This window comes from Crotalus tigris, unplaced genomic scaffold (genome assembly GCF_016545835.1).
Source record: "Crotalus tigris isolate CLP2741 ecotype Arizona unplaced genomic scaffold, ASM1654583v1 scf7180000017877.288114, whole genome shotgun sequence".
Lineage (NCBI taxonomy): Eukaryota > Metazoa > Chordata > Lepidosauria > Squamata > Viperidae > Crotalus > Crotalus tigris.
The window spans coordinates 196311-218410 of NW_024096694.1; the positions used below are offsets into that span (position 1 = coordinate 196311).

The 22100-nt window shown below is 42.2% G+C and overlaps 1 protein-coding gene across 2 annotated transcripts in view; it reads right to left on the minus strand.

The window, feature by feature from the left end:
• Positions 1–22100, minus strand: part of CSPG4 (chondroitin sulfate proteoglycan 4) — a 53236-nt gene that overhangs the window by 24318 nt on the left and 6818 nt on the right. Inside the window, exon 1 of one of the 2 annotated variants that reach the window (XM_039343850.1) lies at positions 21053–21237. The exons of the other annotated variant lie outside the window; for it this stretch is intronic. Coding sequence (XP_039199784.1) covers positions 21053–21149 — 97 coding nt within the window. The 5' untranslated portion in view covers positions 21150–21237. Of the gene's footprint in view, positions 1–21052; positions 21238–22100 lie in introns of those variants that run through there. 2 annotated transcript variants of the gene reach the window in all.

Consider the following 22100-nt stretch of genomic DNA (forward strand, 5'->3'; position numbering starts at 1 on the left):
TAAGGATCTGACACCCCAAACAGCCTTGTTTTGCGACTGTCCTTTTAAGAGGAAGCTAGTTGTTCCATTCCCTCCCACACGCCCTATTCCATGCACAAGTGGAAGCAGAGGTTGGAGACCTCGATCGAAGGAAGACTTAGACTGTAGAAAAAACTTCTTGTACTCCAAGCCAGTTGTGCATGGGGCCAAATTCTTCTGAAAGGCAGAGGCCCAGATGGATGGAAGAGGGCCTGATCCTTCCCCTTTTTGTTTTGCAGTGGTGGGGCGTGATGCAGGAGAGCAGAGAAGGAGAAGAAGTAGGTTAATGCAGACAAATTCTCTTGCATTTTTCTCTCCACCCCATCCATCAGATGAATTTCAGACTTTCAGAGGAAAAGAAAGGGGTCAGCCGTTGAGCAAGAAGATTGGCAAAAATGGTCACTTAACTTTTTCCCCAAGGATCTGCAGCCTTCTTGGTTCCTGACCCTTCCAGTCTAAGGAAGACCACCTTAAAGAATCTCTTCCCAGGATCTTATTCATGAGTAATATTGCTAGGGATGATCACCCATCAGTGATGGTTGAAGGATTTCTTCTGGATCTGAAGACCTTCAGAGATTCATCTACGTGATTGTTTTGCCCACAAATCTGGGTGGAGAATTCTGAAAGACCATTTGTGGGCAAGCTGGAATCTAGAGACCAGAAAGGGTGGTGGTACCCACCTTTAGTGAAGACAGAAGAGTGTCTGAGACCCTCATCTAAATTACATTTTTCCAGATCTCCAGTTCTGCTTCAGTACAAACACATCTTCTTTAGAGGAATGCATTTCCCTCCCACTTTATACACATGGAAAAAGACTCAATTATATATAAACCCACCAGGGACCACTCTGAGGCTCCCACAGCTGCAACATTTAAAAAGGGGGCTTTTCATTCCCTGATTTTAGCTTCCATTTACTCTGCTGCAGAAAAGTAGAAACTTAAGAAAGGAGAAGCTTGTTTAAAATGTGTAATATTAAGGGGTTTTAACTGGCAACACCCAACTAGTATAAACAGCCTTTACTGGACCTGTCTTGCAGAGTGCAAGTTAACCATGAATATTTGCAGGCTTCAACAGAATTTGTCAAACTCTGGATCAAAAATCACCATCCACTAGGCCTGTCCTACCTTTTTCTTCATTTTGCAAAGATGTATGGATAGTGATAGAGGTGAGATAGATAGATAGATAGATAGATAGATAGATAGATAGATAGATACATGATAGAATTATAGAAATAGAGAGATAGAGATGGATAGAGAAATAGAATAGTTATACAGATATAGATAGATAGATAGATAGATAGATAGATAGATAGATAGATAGATAAAAGAATAGATGACAGATATGAGAGATATTTAGATTTAGATATAGCTATAATGTAGATGGATAGAGATAGATAGACAGATTTAGATATAGGTAGGTAGATAGCTAGATAGATCAATTGATCAATAGATATAGATATAGATGATACAGATATGGATATATAGACATATAGATTGGGATGCAACTATAGAGAGATAGAGATAGACTCTACACTATACATTACACCCACACCCACATAGTATGTCAGAATCCAATTATATTTCATCTTTAATTATCAAATATAGAAACTCCCAATTCTGCCTTCTCTGGATTCTGCCATAAGAGGGAGAGAAGGGGGAGAACAAAGGGGCTTTATGGCCCTCACTTCCTTCAGTATACTTCAAGGACCTGAATGCTGAATGTGTGTTTATTGTAACCTCAAAGCGTTAGCACCAAAGAACCTTACCATAACAAAGAAGGGTATTTGCCTTTCATGTAGTTATCTGAAGTCTCCATCCAGACGGAAGAAAGAAAAAAGGGGGTGGAATTGTGATACCTGAAACTATCACTGGAAGGGGGGTTGATTGGGTGGGACTACTGGGGAACCCCTTAAAACCTTGAATGGGAGGGCTTGGACCCCAAGTCCTGTCTAGCACACCTGCAACCACTTCTTCTTAATAAAGGATTCCTGTTGGAAGAATTATTCCAAGAGTTCTGTCTTCTTAAGATCTTGCCAGGTAACACAGCTGGCATTCAGAATCATGAAGAACTTTACTGAAGAAGGGTGGGAAGCCCACAGCAGGCCCTGCAGGAAATCATTGGATGGGGTCCTGCCCCACCAAAAGGTTGGTAAATCTTTGGCAACCAACCCTTCTCCCTGCGCAGTTGGCTCTCCCGATCTGCTCTGAGAAAAAGCCACTCCAGCAGCAGGAAGGGTCTAGCCAGACTGCCCGCCTGCCTTTTCTTTGCTTCTGTTGCGCAGGATGAACCATTTCCTTCTTTTGCCCAGTCTGTAAATAAGTCAGTTGCAATAATAATTATAACAACATCCACTCCATGCCTGCTTCTGACTAACAATACCAGGGTTATTCCCCCCTTGCTCAGAGCAAAAATTTTGATTTGGTAGCTTGGATGAGAGAGACAAAGACCCCCATTATGGAGAAAAAGACCTCAAGAGGCTTGATTGGAGAAGTCAAGACCTCCCAAGACGGGTGGGGCTTTGAAGCTGAGCTTGTGCTGAATGCGTTGCAAAAAGACTTTGTGGCAGCAGACCAGCTAATCCTGTGTGAATGTCCCTTTCTTGTAATAGGTGCTTGTTTTGGGGAAGCCAGAAGAATTGGACGATGGGATCAGAGGTCCCAAATGGAACTTGAATGATTGCAAAAATAGAATGGGAAGTTTGGGGGAAAGGAAAGTTAAGGAGGTTCATGAGCTTCTCCTCAATAATTTGCTTAGTGATGGTGAACGTTGAACCATGCTTTAAAGCAGGGGTCCCCAACCTGCCCCGTCTGTGGATTGGCACCAGACCGTGGCATGCCAGAAATTGGGCTGCACAAACAAGCGAAGTCCCATCCATGGAATCCAGGCAGCATGCAAAACCAGCCCCCCCCCCACTCCAGTCCACGGAACCAGTCCCTGGTGCCCAAAAGGTTGGGGGCCGCTGCTTTAAAGAGATGAGAAGGAGGAGGAATCAATTGTGTATTTGTAAAGATGTCTTTCAGCAATCCCACAACTTCAAGATGGGTGGAGTTTAACTCCCAGAATTCCCTAGCCAGCATACTTTAAGGTGGGTGGATCTCCTTTCGCAGAATGCTCCAGCCAGCATGCATGCAAGGCCATGATTTTTTACATGAAGATGCTGACACCTCCAATGGATGCCGTTGAAAAGACTGGTGAGATTGCCCTAAAAAGGTCTACAGCCTGCCTTGATTTCCCACATGGTGATTAAATCCTGAGGAAGAGCTCAAAAGGGAGCCTTTTGGGGGGAAATGGAACAATGTGGCTGAGAGAAGAAGACATTTGCATCTGCCGTTGTCCCAAACAAAACCAGCTCCAAAACCTTGTCCAGAGAAATATGGGGGAAAAAAACCCCTCCGCAACAAGTTTGGGACTACGACTGACAAGCTCTCTTTCAGCAACAGAAGAAGACATGCGCAATTGAAAGGCAGACCATGGCTTGGCCCGATGCCCGTTGAGAGCAGACCGCATTCGAGCCAGGAACGGATCTTTAGCGCGCTCTCGAGTGGAACAAATGAGGGTAAGTTACGTTCCTTCAATGTCCTGCCTTGGAAACCTCTCCCCAAACAGTTGGAAACGAAGTCTGAGGCTGCACAAGGATAGAGAAGTCAAGCCAGAGAAGGGAGAAGACGGCGTTTTTCTTAGTCTAAATGAAGCCTTTGTAGTATGATTCAGCTGCGCTCATGGGGTAAGCCCTGCCAGAGCGAATTTGGCTTGGAAAGCTCATCATAGCCCCACAGGATGTGGTTTGCAACTTCACCCACTGCTTTCTCTCCCTCTCTCTCTCTCTCTCTCTCTCTCTCTCTCTCTCTCTCTCTCTCTCTCTCTCTCTCTCTCTCTCCCCCCGCTCTCCTTCTTTCTATTTTACAGCGTGGACATCCGGACTCCACCCTGACTCCCAGATTTCTCTATCCTGCAGGGAAGCTTCTGCAAAAAAAGCATGTCCAACCTGGATAGGAGTCCTGGTTGAGAAAAAGCAGAGGAGGAATTGTGAAGGTCTACAGCCTCTCTGACCTAAACCAATTTGGAGAGGCACCAACCAAAGTTGGTGGGCTTTCATTTGATGAATTGGTCTTCCCCCTTTCATGGAATGGTGGGGAAAAGAATTATTCTGTCATGTACAGACAACTAGACCAAGACTAGTTCTAACTGGCTACTTTATTGTTCTCTGCCTATAATACAGGAATCTTCCCAGACTGGCAACTTTCACCGGGGAAAGACTAGATAAGGCTCAAAGGCATTCAGGGGGGTCAGACCTTGCCCTGTTGTGTTTATGTAAGGAGTCCAAACTAATTCCTCACTTGATCCCTCCTCCTGCCTGGGATGACTGCTCTCCAACAGATTTAATGGCACCAGATTCAATTGGGAAGAAAGCAATCAATAGAGAAATTCAGCCATCAAAAAGAGGCTGATGTACTTGTGACTTTTGTCTATTCTTATAATATTCAGTCAATGAACATTAATACTCCAGGTACAACCACTGGTATTTAATTTCTGGAGAGGTAGCTATATTATCTTTCCTTACAATGAATAGCCAAGACTCGCTGTATCTGAAAAGGTGACAAATCTTATTATACTCGACTCTCAAGGAAAGTGGCTAATTAGTAGAAGAGAGAGAGGCTGGATGAGTAAATGAGAGCTTAAAAATTAGATTGCTTTCGTGCTGCCTGGTTTGTCCAAATGTTGGCCAGAACGTTGAATCAAATTTTAGTTGCACTTTAGAACAAGTAATTGTCCACCCAGGAATGGGATTTTCACGTGTCAATGAAACACACCTGGTAGGGATCTCTTAAGTGTGGGTACCTAAATGTCAAAATGGCGACATGATGGTGCCATCAAAGATATGGGTCACAGCTACAATGTGTGAAAAAGAGGTGGGCTAGGATTGCATGCCTTCTTGGCTTTTTTTGACTCCCTCCCCTCCCTCCCCCTGCATTGAGGAAGCAGAAACTTAACGTAGATTCTAGAAAGGGAGCAGTTTGGCCAAGAGGTTCTTTGCTCATCTCTTCCTTCATACAAAATGTAGTGATATGTGGGCATGACTTTAAGAAACAAAGGGCAGAGAATAATCTGATAAAAGGCTGGGGAGCCCACAGTTGAATAACAGGAAGTGAAAAAAAAAAACGTAGAAAGGATCTGTAAAAGAAAATGATGGGAGATCTACATTTTCAGATTTGCAAGATTCTGTCAATGTAGCCAGACAATAAAGTAAGATTAGCTCATCATGTCATCTACTTGAGAGGTTGACCCAAGTCAAGTGGTAGCTTGGAAACAGCATGTTGTTAACGTGCATGAATATAGAGAAACAGGAACAGCTTTCCCCCCGCTCCCTGCAAGATGTTGACCCCAAACTGTCATCTCAGCAATGTAGATTTGGGCCACGGAAAGCCACAGAAAAAAGAAGTACGAAGGTGAAAAGTCTCTTCTGGGAATGTGAAGCTTCCTGTTCTGGAGGAATGATACTAAAAAAGGGAGCCAGAAGAGCTCCAGAGGCATCAGCTTTGAAGAATGCTTTTCTGGGGCTGACTCATACATTGTTTCCCCCCAAGGGAAAAGTCTACAAGAATATGTACAGTTGAACTGCTGTCCAGAAAAAAAGGGGAATCCTGTAAATATTAGGAAAAAGAAAAGGAACAAAGCATCTAAGTCTCTGGGCATGCTATAGAGATGATGTTGTAACTCATGAATGAAGGCAAATACAATCTGGGTCGGTCACTGGGACCAGAGGTTTAGTCTTCTGGGCTTTTGGATTCATGGTGGAGCCCATCCAACCTCTGGAAGTTCACTGGGGCAAAGCTCTGATCCTGTAGGTCTTCTACAGCCATTTGGACCTCAGGAATTCACCACCTTTGCTGAGGCCAGAGCTGCATTGCTCACAAATCCAGAGGACAGATTGTGTAGGCTGAAAAATCAATTGTTTGCAGATCCCATTGATGAAGTTCTCCTAGGAATCCGCTCCCTCTCTCTTCATCCATCAACTTGCTTTTTGAACCTCCCCCTGGAAGTTTCCTGGGGGATCTCTTGGCCTTGGGACAACTGTGGGAAGCCCAGAAGGGCTCTGATGGAGGACCAGCAAACTCCATTTGGCATGAAAGGGGGAAAAAAAAAGGAAAATAAAGAAAGGAAAAGGATGACTCACAGCTATTAATAGTGAAACATTGGCAGGTGTGGAAAACCAACTTATTATTAAGTCTCTACTGTGCAATCCAGAACTTAGCTGGTCTCCCCGTTGTAAAGTTTGCACTTGAGGTCTGTCCAGCATCCTTATTTCTTCCTTCCCATGTCACCCCTTCTTATTTCTGGTGGAATTCCTTATCCTTCAATGTCATCTGGAAAGACATTTGTATCATACTCGAAGCTGGTCTCTGGTGGGTGTGTTGTGCTGTTGGGCCAGGGGCTCTTCATGGCCCCCTACCCAATTTTGGCAGGTATCTTTGCAAGCTACAGGAGGCTACGAGGTGGGCAGGGCAGCAAATGGTCAATTGTGGAGTAAATTTTGAAGGGATGAAGTACAACCCCTTCCTGCTATAATTTCAAAACGTGCCTTAAAATAATATTTAATTACATTTCCTTGCATCAAAAAATCATAGAATCACAGGGCTGCAAGGGACTCTGGAAGTCTTCTAGTCCAGAGGTCCCCAACCTTTTGGGCACCAGGGACCGGTTTATTTATTTATTTTATTTATTTATGAGACTTATATACGGCTTTAAGTGCAAGCACTCTCTAAGCGGTGTACACCAGTAAGCAATATATATATATATTTACATTGCCCCCCAAAATCTGGGTCCTCATTTGACCTACCCCGGAAGGATGGAAGGCTGAGTCCACCTTGAGCCGGTGAGATTTAAACCGCTGACCTGCTGAACACAATCAGCTAAAGTGGCCTGCAGTACTGCACTCCAACTGCTGCGCCACCTCGGCTCCGGTTCCGTGGAGAGAGGTTTTTCTGTGGACCGGAGAGTGTGTGGTTTTTTGTGCTGCCTGTATCTCACAGATGGGGCTTTGCTTGTTTGTGCGGACCGGTTGCTGGCATGCCGCGGCCCAGTACTGGTCCATGGCCCGAGGTTTTGGGACCCCTGTTCTAGTCCATATCCTATATGTAGAGGTCCTTATACCATTCTGGACAAATTGTTGTCCAATCTCTTCTTGAAAACCTCCAACAATGGAGAAGCCACAAGTCCAGGAAACAAGTTGTTCCATGGATTAATTGTTCTCACTGTTCCTCCTTAGTTCCAGGTTGACTCTCTCCTTGATCAGTTTTCATTCGTTGCTTCTTGTCCTGCCTTCAGGTGCTTTAGAAGAAGGAGGCTGAGCCTCTTCTCTGTGACAGCCACTCAAATATCGGAAGACTGCTATCAAATAACCCCTACTCGTTCGTTTCATTATAGATATTCCCAGTTCCTTTAGCTGTTCATTCATTTACCTTATGTCTGGTCTGTTGATGCCTATAGTTGTATCCCATGTCAGACTGTGATTTTTGGCATTGATGTAACATAATCTGTGAACCCAACAATTCTGCCCTGTAAGCGATCATTTATGACTTAGGATATTGTACTATGCCAACTCAGCCACAATAGGGTTGTTCAATAAGCCAAGATTAAGCCACGTCTTAGTATAATATAGGAACCCAGGACGTTTATGTATTAGGACTACTGAGAACTTTTCTGAGCCAAAGTTTCAGCCCCCTGTTTGTAATGTTCAACAATTCCCATCTTGGCTGGCTCTCTTCGGAATTGCCCAGGATAGAACTTCTGTGGGCAAAGCTGGCGTCCACCCTTACCACGGAGTCATTATGGTCTACCCCTAAAAATAATGTAGGACTGCAGTCCTTAACGTTCTGAACACAGAGCTGCTTTAAATTAGGAACACAGGAAGCTGTTTTGGTCCCCTCAAGCTGACTCAGTCGATGGTTGCCAGATCTATTTGAAGATGCCGGGGACGGAGCCTAACAATGGCCCTATTTGGAGATGTCTAGAACATAAGGAGAGACCAGCAGGATTAGGCCAAGGGCCATGTTAGTCTAGCATTTTGTTTCTCAGCAGCAGACTTTTTTGGGGGGGGGCTCACAAACGGAAGTTGGAGATGTTCCTCTCTTGTCATTGTTGCATCCATTGCTTTGGATTTGTAGGTCTGTCCTCTTTAGCTTGAGGAGACAAATAGCTCTGATTCCCCATACCTCTATTAATTTATCCAATCTCATGTTAATGCAATCTGAGTTAGTGAGACCACCACATCTTATGGCAAAGAATTCCACAGATGCTTCTCCTTCTCCTTCTCCTTCTCCTTCTCCTTCTCCTTCTCCTTCTCCTTCTCCTCCTCTCTGCAAACCCCACATCCCTTCTAGCAGTGATGATGTTAGCTAATTAGGTCATGAAACATCTGCAAGAAAACCACCCAGCTCAGAGAGCCCCAAGGACCCCACAGTCCTCCTCCACCTCTTGCAAACCCCCTTTTTTTCCCTGTGATAAAAAATGCTCATTTTCTTTAAAATAATGGCTCTACTTAGAAGAAAATGCATTTAGACCATCCAAACTATCTTCGGAAGAGAGGCTGACAGAGGTTGACAGAGGTTTTATTTTTCTTCCACCCCACCTGAGAGCTTCTTTCCTCCTGTGGTTTTGTACAGGAGAGGCACTTGCCAAGTTTTCAGACCCAAATATATAATCCAGTTTTCTTTTCCTTTTGAGAACAGGGTAGGGAAGGCGTGAATGATGGCTCTCCTCAACCCCAACCCCAAGATAGTTTTAGAGGCGGTGAAGGTTGTGGAAACAAAGGCAGAAACAGAGCCTTGTCTTCTCCGTTCTGCCAGCCCACCTTCCTCTCTCGGCCAACACGGTCTTCTTCTCAACCAGCCCCCGCCTCAGTTCTCAGAGGAAATGACACCAGCATCCTTGAAATTCTGTGGGACAGGATGCATGAAAAAAGACCACCAGCATCCTTGTTTTTAGAAAAGCAAGCAGAGAAGAGAATGGACATGTTCCTTGGGGAGCTTCCTTGCTCCCAAAGGCAGAGAGGGAAAGACGGTCTCATTCCTAGGTTTAGTCTGTTGGCAGGGAAAGATCTGTTTTTAATTAATACACTCCATTTCTTGGCAACCGGCTTCCTTTTGCTGATGTAGAACACATCATCTTCAATCTGTCCCCGAAGGCCTCCCCAGATTCTGCATTTGTTGTGCAGGGCCAAATAATAATTTAAAAGAAATGAGGCATCGGGGGGGGGCTCTTATTTAGGGGAGTGGGTGGCTGGATAAGGAAATCCTGAACAGAGTTGATATTGTGTAGTTAATTCTCATAAATTTGCTCAGCTAGAATTGAGAATGCATTGTCTTGCTGGATTTTGTCTATGGAGATTCTCTGTTCATCCAGGTCCTGGTTGTCCCAAAGCTGCTTTTTCAAAAGGCAACTGGACTTTCTTGGTTTTCCTTGAAGACATTTTGCTACTGAAGAACTGAAGAAGCTTCTTGGATGAGAAGCGAAAGTCTTCAAGGAAAACCGAGGAGGTCCAGTTGCCTTTTGAAAAAGCAGCTTTGGGGCATGGATTTTGGTTACAAGAAGCTGCAAATCTCATATGTCGCTTGCCATCTTCCTGTGCTCACTTAGTTCAAGACCTAATTGGGGTCTCTTTGAGGATCTTTTTTGAACTTGGAATTAAAAATGAGAAGGCAATGGGCATACTTTATTGGATCCTTTGCTGATGCAACAAAATGGAAAGGGTTCTCATGCTCGGTCCATCGTAACAAGATCTTGTAAGTTTTGAAGAACCATTTCACTGGCTTCAAAAATGTCCTGATGATGTTCTCTAACCTGGTCATGAGATGTCTGCAGAAAGGCAACCATGCTCAGAGAAGATCTTTCCCCCCCAAAAAAATCAACAAAAGGCTTCCACTGCATGGTGTCCCAATTGTAGGACTTTTTTGAATTGCTGACCTCCTTCCCTATGCCCCTTTTGTTTCCGATTGCAAGGGAACAGATTTAAATATCAATTGTGGAATGATGTGTGTATTCTTGTTCCCCACTGAGATGTTAGATCATGTTGTGGTTGACCAAGAATGAGAATGGACTCTTTGTGCTTTGTGGTTAGTTCTTTTGAAGCGTTCTTCCACATAATGTTCTGGATTGCACCACAAATGAAACTCAATTCAAATACAATATGAGATAACACAAACAGTAATAGCATAACAGAACTGGGAGGGACCTTGATCTTCTGGTCCAACCCCCTGCTCATTTATCACATATCCTTCTGGAAAATGGCTCTCCTGTCTCTTCTTAAAAACCACCAATGATGGAGCATTCACAACTTCTGGAGGCTAGCTGTACCATTGATTAATTGTTTTAACTGTCAGGAAATTTCTCTTTAGTTCTAGATTGCTTCTCTCCTTGGTAAGTTTTCATCCTTGCTTCTTGTCCTGCCCTCAGGTGCTTTGACCCCCTCATCTCTATGACAGCCCCTCAAATATTGGGAAACTGCTATCGTGTCACCCCTAGTCTTCCTCTTCGTTAGACTAGACCATGTTTCTCAATCTTGACAATTTTAAGGCATGTGGACTTCAACTCCCAGAATTCCACAGCCAGCAATGCTGGCTGTGGAATTCTGGGAGTTGAAGTCCACATGCCTTAAAATTGTCAAGGTTGAGAAACATTGGACTAGACATTCCCAGCTCCTGCAACCATTCATCATATATGTTAACCTCCAGTCCCTAATAATCTTAGTTGCTCTTCTCTGCAACATTCTTTCTTTCAAGGATTTATCCCTCTGTACAATCCGGGCAAATGCATTTCTGAAAAGCTGACTCATCAGTCGTTTCTTGGGTATCCTCACTGCCCCCCCTTTAAAGCATCTCCCTATTCTTTGTGCCCACATGCCCAGCCCCACCCCGCCCCACCCTTTCCCTTTCCTCAATCTAGTTGCAGCTTTCCTTGACTGCAGCCACTCCGAGAGAATAAAATTCTCTCTCTCTTTTCTGGGCTGTTGTTTCTCAGTTTTTGCCAATCCTGCCCAGCAGCCAATGGTACTGTAATATCTCGGGGGTGGTTTCCAGCCGTACTGCACAAGCTGTCCTGAAAAATTATATATATTACAACGAGTGGATCATGCCTTAGAAGGGAGGAGGAGTGGAAAATATGTATTCATCAGCTGAAAATAAATATTCACCCTTTCCCTTAGTCGGAAAGGAATTGGGGGAAAAAGAAAGGAGAGAGGAGACTCTGATTCATTTGAAGACACGGTTGTTAGGACTGGGAAAATCTCCAGGGTGCCCTAAAACTAAAAACAAAAAAACAAAAACACTATAGATCTCCCCTGGCTTCTGTTTCCTAGTTGTTCTTGCAGCCTCTGATTGCAAGGAATACAAAACACCCCACTCCTATGCCTGTTTACCACTCCCACCCCCCAAATCTCCTCTCCAAGGCTGCATCAATCAAATTGCAACCTTTGGTGCCAAACCAGCATGTGATTTATTGGGATTTGATGTTGGTGAGGTTCACCCATCATGTTGAGATATATTGGTTTATCTGTCTCTGCGGAATAAACCACAACGGGCTGGCTTGCATGACTGGGGTGGTGGTGGTGGTGGTGGTGTGTCTTCAGGGTATAGTTTTAAAAAAAAAAAGCCAAGATGACAGCTGAAGTGGTGGGATTGAAGGGAAAAATCTGGGTTGCCTAGAAAAATCTGATGGAGTCCACTTACCACGTTGAGGCCACCATTTTGACTCCTTTTTGGACCATATCTTGTGGACATCCCTGTGGGTGACACATTAATAGTCGCAAATCCTAGTTTGTAAACTGGATTCACACAATGGCCTAAACCCAAACAGATGGAACTGGGAAGCTGTCTTTGTGGTGTCGTGCATCATTTCATGTAAGGGTGACCTTCCTTATCACTTTTGTATTGCAAATTCAAGAGTCTGCTCTAAAAAACCCCCACAATGAACTCAAGATAAATCCAAACCCTGGGAAAACGTACAGTAGCAGTCTGGGCATATTAAAACTGCCAGACACACATTTTCCACATTAAAAAAAATTCCCCTTGAGTTGGATGGCATTTCTTGAGAATAAAAGGCTTGAAGATCTGAGTTTTCGGAGGACTGAAGACAGAAGGAGGAGAGGTTAATGTCTCTATTGAGAGATTTTTTTTTCTTGTTAAACTTTCCCTTCTCTCTGTTTAACATTGCAGGTATGTTATACTGATAATCAAAACAGTTTTAAGGGCTATGCCAGTTAAGAGTCATCATTGTAATCTAGAACTCACTGGGCATACTTCTGCTTAAACCGGGGTTGAGGCAATACAGTTTGTATCCGTTTGTATCCAACTGGACTAAATAGGAATATGTACATATTCAAATACAGGAGAAATACTCATCCATAAATCACGATTACGTCCATGAAGTTCTATTAAAAAGGGATTAATAGAAATTAAAACCTTCAGTCTGTGCTTGGGTCCCAGTATTTTCAATACATTTAGAGTTAAGTCCACGTTTCCCCCTATTTTGCTTGGACAAACTATCTATCTGCAAAATGTTGGACATGGATCTATCAAGGATCTAACTTTGCTTGGGCTTGCAAGAGTCCAGTCCCATTCAAACATACTTCAGGCTTTGGTGAGTTTTTGACTTAGGAAAAATGTGTGTGGCAATTTAGCAACTAGGCCAGTGGTGGCGAACCTATGGCACGGGTGCCAGAGAAAGCACTCAGAGCCCTCTCTGTGGGCACACGCGCAGTTGCCCCAGTCCTCGGCCTTCAGCTGGGTTTTATAAAACCTTTTCACTTTAGGCCTCCACCGCCGCGTGCAAAAAAAAAAAAAAAAGGTTCAATCAGTCAATTTCAACTTTTCACAGGGGAAAAAAAGATTTCGCAAAGTTGGAATTGATTGATTGAACTTTTTAGTCCCACCCAGTCTGCCATTACCACTGCAGTCACGCCCACCCAATGGGCCACACCCACCCGGCACTCGACGATGCATAAGTGGGTTTTGGGTTGCAGTTTGGGCACTCGGTCTCTAAAAGGTTCACCATCACTGAACTAGGCTTTGTAACTTGGATCAAATCAGCTAGGTAACATCTTTGGTCTAGAGTCTCTTGAAAACTCTTGGTTACATTCTATTTTTTTTTTTTGTTCTATACATGATAATTTTGTCAAACCTTTGATGAATATATAAATCAAAACAGATCATTTTTAAGGGTCTGAATCCCTATATTGCACCAAGCTATTAATTGCTCAACCATGGATGTTGAATAAAGCACAGCTGGTTAAGCTCACAGTTATAACCATAGTTATAACCATAGTTATAACTCAAATAGCCAGCTTTATACTGTAAGCTAAACCAGAAACGGGGAAACCATATAATGGTTTATTGCAGTGTGTGCCTGTTCAGCCAATTTATAGCAAAAACTGAGCTATATAACTTCTAACAATATTGCCAGGACTTGAGAATAATTGGCTTTAAGCTTGTTTGTAATTCTCCTATGGAGGTGCAGGTCTGATTTAGTTCTACACAATTAGATTTGCCATTAAAAGTGAATCAAATTCTTGGCTGATCCATGTGCCTTTGTAGACTTTGAGTAATAGTAGCGAAATTATGGCTTTTTAGATTTTTTTCCCCATATTTCCAACTCTATTGTAGGGGAAGTAGAAAGCTGAGAGGGGTGAAGCCTGTAGAAAGGCATGGCTGGATGCAGATAGATAGATAGATAGATAGATAGATAGATAGATAGATAGATAGATAGAGAAAGATAGAAAGATAGAGATAGAAAGATAGAGATAGAAAGATATAGAAAGATAGAAAGATATAGAAAGATAGACAGATAGATAGACACACATAGAGATGGATGGATGAGTAGGTAGATAGGTAGACAGACAGAGAGATGGATGGGTGGGTGGATAGGTAGGTAGATAGGTAGACAGGTAGAGAGAGAGAGAGAGATAGCTAGAAAGATAGCTAGCTAAAGATAGATAGATAGATAGATAGATAGATAGATAGATAGATAGATAGATAGATAGATAGATAGATAGATATCCTAACAGGACCCTTCCCCACCTACAAATCGGGGTAATACTGCAATACCTTTACATTTAAAAACTATAAATAAGATTTTCTTGGACCAACAGCAGCTACAAAGCTGGGCTATGAACACAACTGAACTATTTCTAAACTGTGCCCAACTTTGGAGATGTTAGAGCTCAGCTCGTAACTCACTCTGAATTTCACATTGTGTATTCTTTAGTTCTTTGCCTCCCTCCCTCTTTCTACAGTTTATGTGTTACTCAGCTGCCTTCCAGGAAGGAGAGAACTTTTGCAGGCAAGATCTCAGAGAACCTGAAGCATCCTGCAACAAAATGAACAATTTTGCCATTGCTCTTTGGTTCCAGTGAGAGGGGAAAGAGGGGGGAAAGAAAGAAAATAAACTTTGTACTCATTTTCTGGCCCCTCGGAAGAGTAAAATTCATCCAGCTTTGGGGAAAAGGACGGAGGCTCCTGCAGAATCTACATCATCCTTCCTTATCTGCTGATGAAACCGCATTTCCTGCTGACTTTTAGTCAGACTACAAAAATAAAACAGATTCCAACCCCTGGATTAAACCCATTTTAAACTTGGTGGGGAACATGGCCTTGTGAATTTACATTGGGTTGCTAAAAATGAGAGTGAGATCAACAAATCATTCTTAGATTCCCATGATATTGGAGGTTCTTTCCTCATCTGTCTCAAATCTTTTTTATCCCCTGGTTCCCATCAGCTGGAAGTTCCTTTTCTCATCTGTTTTAGGACAGCAGACTTAAAATAAGCCAGGCGGTGAAGAGTGGGGGCAGATGGGATGGGGAGAGAATGAGTAAATTACTGAGATAGTTCCAAGTAGCACAGAAAATTCAGATGCCCTGCCAAGGGTATTGCAAGGGGCTGTCCTGACTTTTGAGGTCAAGAGGCCTGTAGAAACTTACAAGCAAGTTTGCAAAGTTCTCTCTAGAAATGTCCATTTGCTAAATGATCAAAATCCCAAAGCCTTCACCATCAATGATCAACAATGTCCTTGAGATCAGCTGGACATGTTTAAGCAATGAAAAATATAAAAATGATGTAGAGGCTCTAGAAAGAGTGCAGAGAAGAGCAACAAAGATGATCAGGCAATGAACGGTGTATGCCTAGTCTAATGAAGAGAAAGATTAGAAGAAACATGATAGCATCTTCCAGTGCTTGAAGAGCTGCCATAGGGAAGAGGGGGTCAATTTCTTTTCCGAAGCACTTGAGGGCAAAACATGAAGCAATGGGTGGAATCACCAGAGGGAGATTCAACCTGGAAATAAGAAGACATTTCCTGACTTGTGAGAACGATTAATCAGTGGAACAGCTTGCCTACTGGAGTTGTGAATGCTCCATCACTGGTTGTTTTCAAGAAAAGTTTAGACAATCACTTGTCCAAGATGGTGTAAGGTCTCCTGCACTGGGCAAGGCTTTGGACTAGAAGACCTCCATCAGAAAAAAATATATATAATTTGGCTAATTTCTCAGACAAATCCTGGTCAAAGTTTTAGCCTGTTATGGAGCTCATTCCCTGGGCTGGTCTACCTGGTGGGACTGACAAGTGGATAGTGAATTAGTAGCATGAAGAGGAATTAATCTGGTAAATTCAGATTGACAAGTGACAGCAAGGATAAATCAGTTCCTGGATATATCTTGGATCCTTTGGGTGAGCAACTAATTGGTCCAAGAACCAAGGAAAATATCAGGAGAATCCAGATATTGTCCTACAAAGTGTGTCTAAAGTCATAGGTTCCAGCAGGAAATCTAAACTAATGTCAAGAAATGGCAAACAGCATCAAAGAAAAATAATTACATTTTACCGTTCCTTTCAGCTTTAGCCGCACCCTAAAATTCAATTCCATGTGCTAATAGTGTGTAACGTCAAGTTCTGAGAAGAATGTTTTCTTTGAGGTAGCTGGAAGCTGTCCCTTTCTCCTTCTCAAAAGCCAGGAGGAATATTGACTCAACATCCCTGGTATTTTGCTGGACCCAAGTCTGGTGATCCAGCTTTTTTGGGGGGGGGAAATCATGCTCTTGTATGAAACTTCACAGCCAAAGCTACAAAGGCCAATGAAATAATCAAGGGTTATGTCTGGTTCAAGTTGATTTGGGTGCAAAAACTGGGAAAAGAGAAGATCTTAGCTAGTGGAGAGAGAGATAAAAACAGTTTGATGGATGAAGGAGACGAGAATTTGGGTGACATGATCAAGGGTGAGGTGATTGCAGCCAAAAAGAAGGGGGGGGGAAATGAGAAACTGCACATCTTTAGTATAAGATTAGAACTGAATCAGTGATGGGTTGTATCAATGCAAAGGTTTGTCAGCAGATGGTATAAGAAATATGGTGTCAGAACAGATGTGCAAGACTGTGGAATTAATGAATAGCACAATTGGTCAAAGAATTGTACAGAAATGCACACATTAGAGAGTAATGTAAAATATTCCATAATGCTATTTGGCTGGTTAATCGGAGGTACTATAATTAATTGTATTTATCATGATACAGTTATTACCTCAAAAACGTTTCTCACATTAATGATCTACTGATTTTCCAATAATAAATACATAAACAGTTCTTTTGTTCTTCTGATGATCTCTCCATGATAATGAATCTATTAATTCCACATTAGCTTTCAAGAGAAAATAAATTACCGTTAATCAGGCTCATTAAACTGATGAGCAAACAAGCTATTTGAATCCATGTATATGTAATTTAATTCTATTCTTTTAAATGCCAGAAAATACCAAATCCAATAGCTCAATCAATTAAGCAATTAGCCAGTGACAAAACCTTTCAAAGTGTTAGATATACACATATCTAAGCACAATATTTATGATCCCCTCTGTTTCTCCAAAAACTGCAACCAAGATTAGCTTATCTATCAATCCCAATATATCTCTGCAGTACCTGACTAAATATTGATTATGAATTCATAAGGCAGCCATTCTTGATAGTCAACAAATCAATTTTCCTAGGGCACAAAAAAAAAAAAAAACACCCCAAACCCAACTACTTCTGCTGTCTCTGGGCAATTTTTTCCACCTCTCAGCTACAAAGAGCAGTTCAACATGCGGCACTAAACCGAAATAACATCTCACCATCATCATTTTTTTTTAAAAAAAATCAAATCAGTGTGTTTTACAGAAAGCATGATCAATGGTTGATGCCAGAACAAGCGTGAACAATAATGGAAAAAATTAGTCATGACAGGTACTGACAAAAGAAGCTCAATAATTTCCAAAGTAGGGGTGAGATGTTGGAAAAAAATAATCTGGCTTTCAGCAAATGCAAGGCTGTTTGAAGAGTTCTCCATCTTGCAGACCTGATCATCCTTTAGAGATGGAGAAGAGCAAATAAAGGATCAAAGTGGGAGATACGAATTAAGGAGAATTCTAACCTAGAATTGAAGAGAAATTTCTTATCATTTAGTGGAGTGGAGTGGAGTGGAGTGGAATGGAATGGAATGGAATGGAATAGAATAGAATAGAATAGAATAGAATAGAATAGAATAGAATAGAATAGAATAGAATAGAAGTATGGAATGGGATGGGATGGGATGGGATGGGATGGGATGGGATAGACTAGACTAGACTAGACTAGAATAGAAAAATATGGAGTGGAGTGGAATGGAATGGAATAGAATAGAATAGAATAGAATAGAACAGAATAGAAGAGAATAGAAAATAGAAGAGAATAGAAAATAATAGAATAGAATAGAATAGAATAGAATAAAAAATAGAAGAGAAGAGAAAATAATAGAATAGAATAGAATAGAATAGAATAGAATAGAATAGAATGGAATAGAATAGAATAGAATAGAAAATATGGAGTGGAGTGGAATGGAATGAATGGAACGGAACAGAACAGAACAGAACAGAACAGAATAGAATAGAATAGAATAGAATAGAATAGAATAAATATTGGAATAGAATAGAATAGAATAGAATAGAATAGAATAGAATAGAATAGAATAGAACAGAATAAAATTCTTTATTGGCCAAGTGTAGTTGGACACACAAGGAATTTGTCTCTGGTGCAGAAGCTCTCAGTATACATACAAGTAATAGTGATAAATCATCTGTGATTAATGATCACTGATAATGATCAGTGATTAATGATCAGTGATAAATGATCAATCCATCAGTGGAACAGCTTGCCTCCAGAAGCTATGGGTGCTCCATCACTGGAAGGTTTTTAAGAAGAAATTGGACAACATTTGTCTGAAATGGTCTAGGCCAGCTTTCCTGCTCGAGGAGTGAGCTGGACTTGAAGACCTCCCTCCAAGGTCCCTTCCAATTCTGCTATTCTGTGTTCTACTGCAACAAAATATTCAAGCAAGAGCCAGCGGGAAGGGGAGGGACATCTAGGATGGTCAGAAGAATCCAGCCTTACATTGGATCCAAATGGATAAGGCCCTCTCCTTAATGATTTAGGGGGCTGTTCTAGCAAGGATAAGGATGAAATAGAAAAGACAGTACAGCCAATGAGGGAGAACTGCCAAAAATGTATAGGGCCAAGTTATAGAAACTACCCAGTGGATAAAATGTGGTCAACACCCTCTGGAAATGGGTTGGCATTCTGCATGCTTGTTTGTCCTGCAGAATGAATGCAACTATTCATTCTGCAGGATCGGTTCCCCACCTAGATGGCACCACCTGACTTCACCTTCCCAAAAAACAGCAGAGATTCAAAAGAGATGGATTCATTGGCAGGGTTTTCTCTGTTCCTAGGATGTGGGATGGGCACTCCCTGATTGCTGCAGTCAAAGTGGCACCACTCCACAAACAGAGGAATATTTCAGTAGGCTCCAGGGAGGCCAAAGTCTGCAGACATACACAAGATATTTATGGAAAAATGGGGAAAGGAACCTTCCCCTGATGCGTTTGACTTCAACCTTTCTCATTCTAAACCATCACGATCTTTGCTGGCCTCCAGCTTTAAGTGTCATGAAATCTCCCTGATACCATCCATGGTGGGATCATGCATATTAGGCACAAAATAAACCCATGGAGGAATTATTTCAAAGTTATGCCAAGGGGCAAAGAACTTAAGGGCTTCTAGATATTACACTATTATGATTTCCGTGTAGTCAGTAGAGGGTCGGTGATGAGAAAGGCTGGAGATTGGGGATCAGGAAAATGTGGACATTTTCAGGTTGACTCTCACTAGCAGACATCTGATACAAAAGTTATTTTAAGTAAATAGTTAAATTGTGACTTGTGGCTTCTGTAATTAAGCCAAATCCCCCTCTCAGTCTTGGACCCTAAAGAGTGACCTTTAGTGGTTCACCTTTGACCAACATCCATGACATTTGTTTCGTTCTTCATTCATTCACTCATTCATTCAATCAGCCCTTCCTAATTTTAAGATCCATGAGATTTTTTTCTCTCTGATCAAGACTTCTTTATTCAAATGTCTGAAGATTTTCCTAAAAGCATCTTTCCTCTTGTTTCTAGTTGGTTGATACTAGTACACGATACTAGTTGGTTAATGCCAAAAGAAGACTTTGAGGTGCTATAAACCTCAAAGACTTTGCTTGTCATTAATCAACTAGTATCATGTAAACAAGCGTTTCTTCATTCTGGCCAGCTTGATGATTTTCCTTTCCTACACGAGATTCAACTCAAAGCTGATTTGTTTTCTAGGCAACTAAACAGCAAAGGCTATCAGAAACTTCCCTCTCATGAGCAAATAAAGGATGCATGTACGGTATGCCATTTTTTTGGAACCTAGACCAACCCAACAAAATAAAAATAGATGCATTTATTTCTCCTAGCATATTCCAGTTGGAAAGATAAATAAAATACGGGCAAAATACTTCTGCTATATAAGGGCAAGAAGCACATGGCGTTGTAAATGGGCAGCAATGATAAAACAGTGCTTCATGAGGTCTGCAGTTAACATACTGCTTCCTTTTAACTTCACAGCCTTTATCGGGTCTGTAACATTTTCAGTTTCCTCTTGATAATAATGAACTCTAGGGTCATGCCTCTTTTCAAGGAACTGCTGACTAGCTCATGGTGGAGAAGCAGTTTCTCTGCATGATAGAACAGTCAGCAGTTCAGATTTTTTTTTTTTTAGAGACCTAGGATTCCTTGTATCTCAAGAAACATTATTCATCACCCAATTTTTAGCTAGATTCAGGCAACTAGGCAGATGGTATGTTCCGATTCAGCATTTGGCCCTCCACATCTCCATGGCTCTTCCCTCTAAGAAATGATGTCCTCGAAGCAATCTCAGCAGGGGAAAAGAGGCTGAGAACCTTGTTATGCCCTCTGTAAGAAGATCTGAAAAAGATACTGATGGTATCTCAAATCCCATAACTTGGTAGGTAGAACACTGACCTTCAGACTACGCTCATTTCTTATCTCCCATAACAAGGTAAAGAGAAGCCAACTCCTCTCACCTTTCCACCAACAAGATTCATTTCATAGCCTAGCATTCACCCAACCTGTCATTGGGGTAAACTGGGACCTTGAGACCATCTGGGTCCACATCTCACACAGTTGAGATGTCCACCTCAGATTGGTGCTCTTTTCACCCTCGGTTCCAGTTCATCTCTGATTTGATCTATTCAACGGAGCCTGCCTTTAAGAAGATTGCTCCTTCTGCTACTTGAAAATTGGAATTTAAGTACAGTCCAGAAGACACTTTTTCTAAAGATCACCAAACACCAGGCTTGAGAATTCCAAAAGTTCTAACTGGAAAGATAGAAAACCAAAAACCGGTACGTCTCTTCAAATTTCTGGCCCACTCCTTGCCCCCATCCCTTTCTTTGCGAAGCTGTCAGACTAGTGTCAGCCTCTCTGTGTCCCTTTGGGATGCAGACCTTCTACCCTCCAATGTATTGACTTGGCTCGAAATGTGAATTTTGGTCATTCTTGTCTTTGGCTACAGCTCCATCATCATTGCTTTTTGTCCCCTGGAAAGCAAGAACTGAAATCCGGAAGAACAAGAGATGAGGAAAGGAGGAAAGATGACTTACCTCCTGACTCTGGATTAGCGCAGATAGGAAGAAGATGTAGCAGAAGTTGGAATATTGGCCAGAAAGCCCAATTCCCCCAAGGAAGTCTAGATGCCATGGTGTTGCCTACAAGTGTGTGGCCCGTGGCTTCAGATCATTCCTCTCACTCAGAGAAGGATCAAGTGGGTGAGTCAGGCGTTAGAAACAGAGGCTGTCTGTTTTCAATTGAGTTTTCAGCTACTACTATATTTAATAAACTTGCTGCTGGGACAGGGAGGGACAATCTGAATTTCCTCAGCAGTCGCAAGCAGGCTGGGCTAGAGCAGCACCTCTCATATTACAGATGAGTTCCCCTCTTAAAGGGAACGTCAATTCCTCCCCATTTCTCTCCTCAAAGGCACAGAACACTCTCTTTCTCTTTTCTTCCTCTCCCCAAATCATTTGGGCCTCCAAAGGAGTGGTTGAGCTCGTTCCAGCTTTCACAGTGACAAGAAGATGCTTCACGATGCAGGGAAGAAGAGTTGAACTTAAAACCTGAAGGCCAACTTGTAATCCAGTTCTGGTGAATTTGCACTCGAAAAATCATGGACCAGTTGTGTGTTTGTCCAGTTTCTCTTTCACTTCTTTGGGAGTGTGGGTCATTTCTTCAGCCTGAGGAAAGCAGTTTGGTAGATATTTTCCCTTTACCCATTGGTAAGCACTCCGGTCTCTTCTCGAAAACCTCTAGCAATGGACTACCCATCACATAAATGGCAATTTTCATTTCCAAGGGCTATTTGTAACACGGATATCCATCAGATCTTTCTGAACAGACTTGGGCATTTTAGAGCCCCTGGGCCATATCCAGCCCATTGGCTGTCCCTGTTTGGCCCACCTGAGGTCAACTGGAAATTAGAAATCAAATCTAAATAAATGCACACCATACAACTGCATTGCTTTTATTTTGAGGGCAACTGCTATATTTCTTTTTCAATTTATATCTGTGTGTGTTTTGTGTGTACGCGCGCGCACACCTTCACAGCCCTATTAATTTGGCCCTTCCAGTTTTGCATGTGGCCCCTTAGGAAAT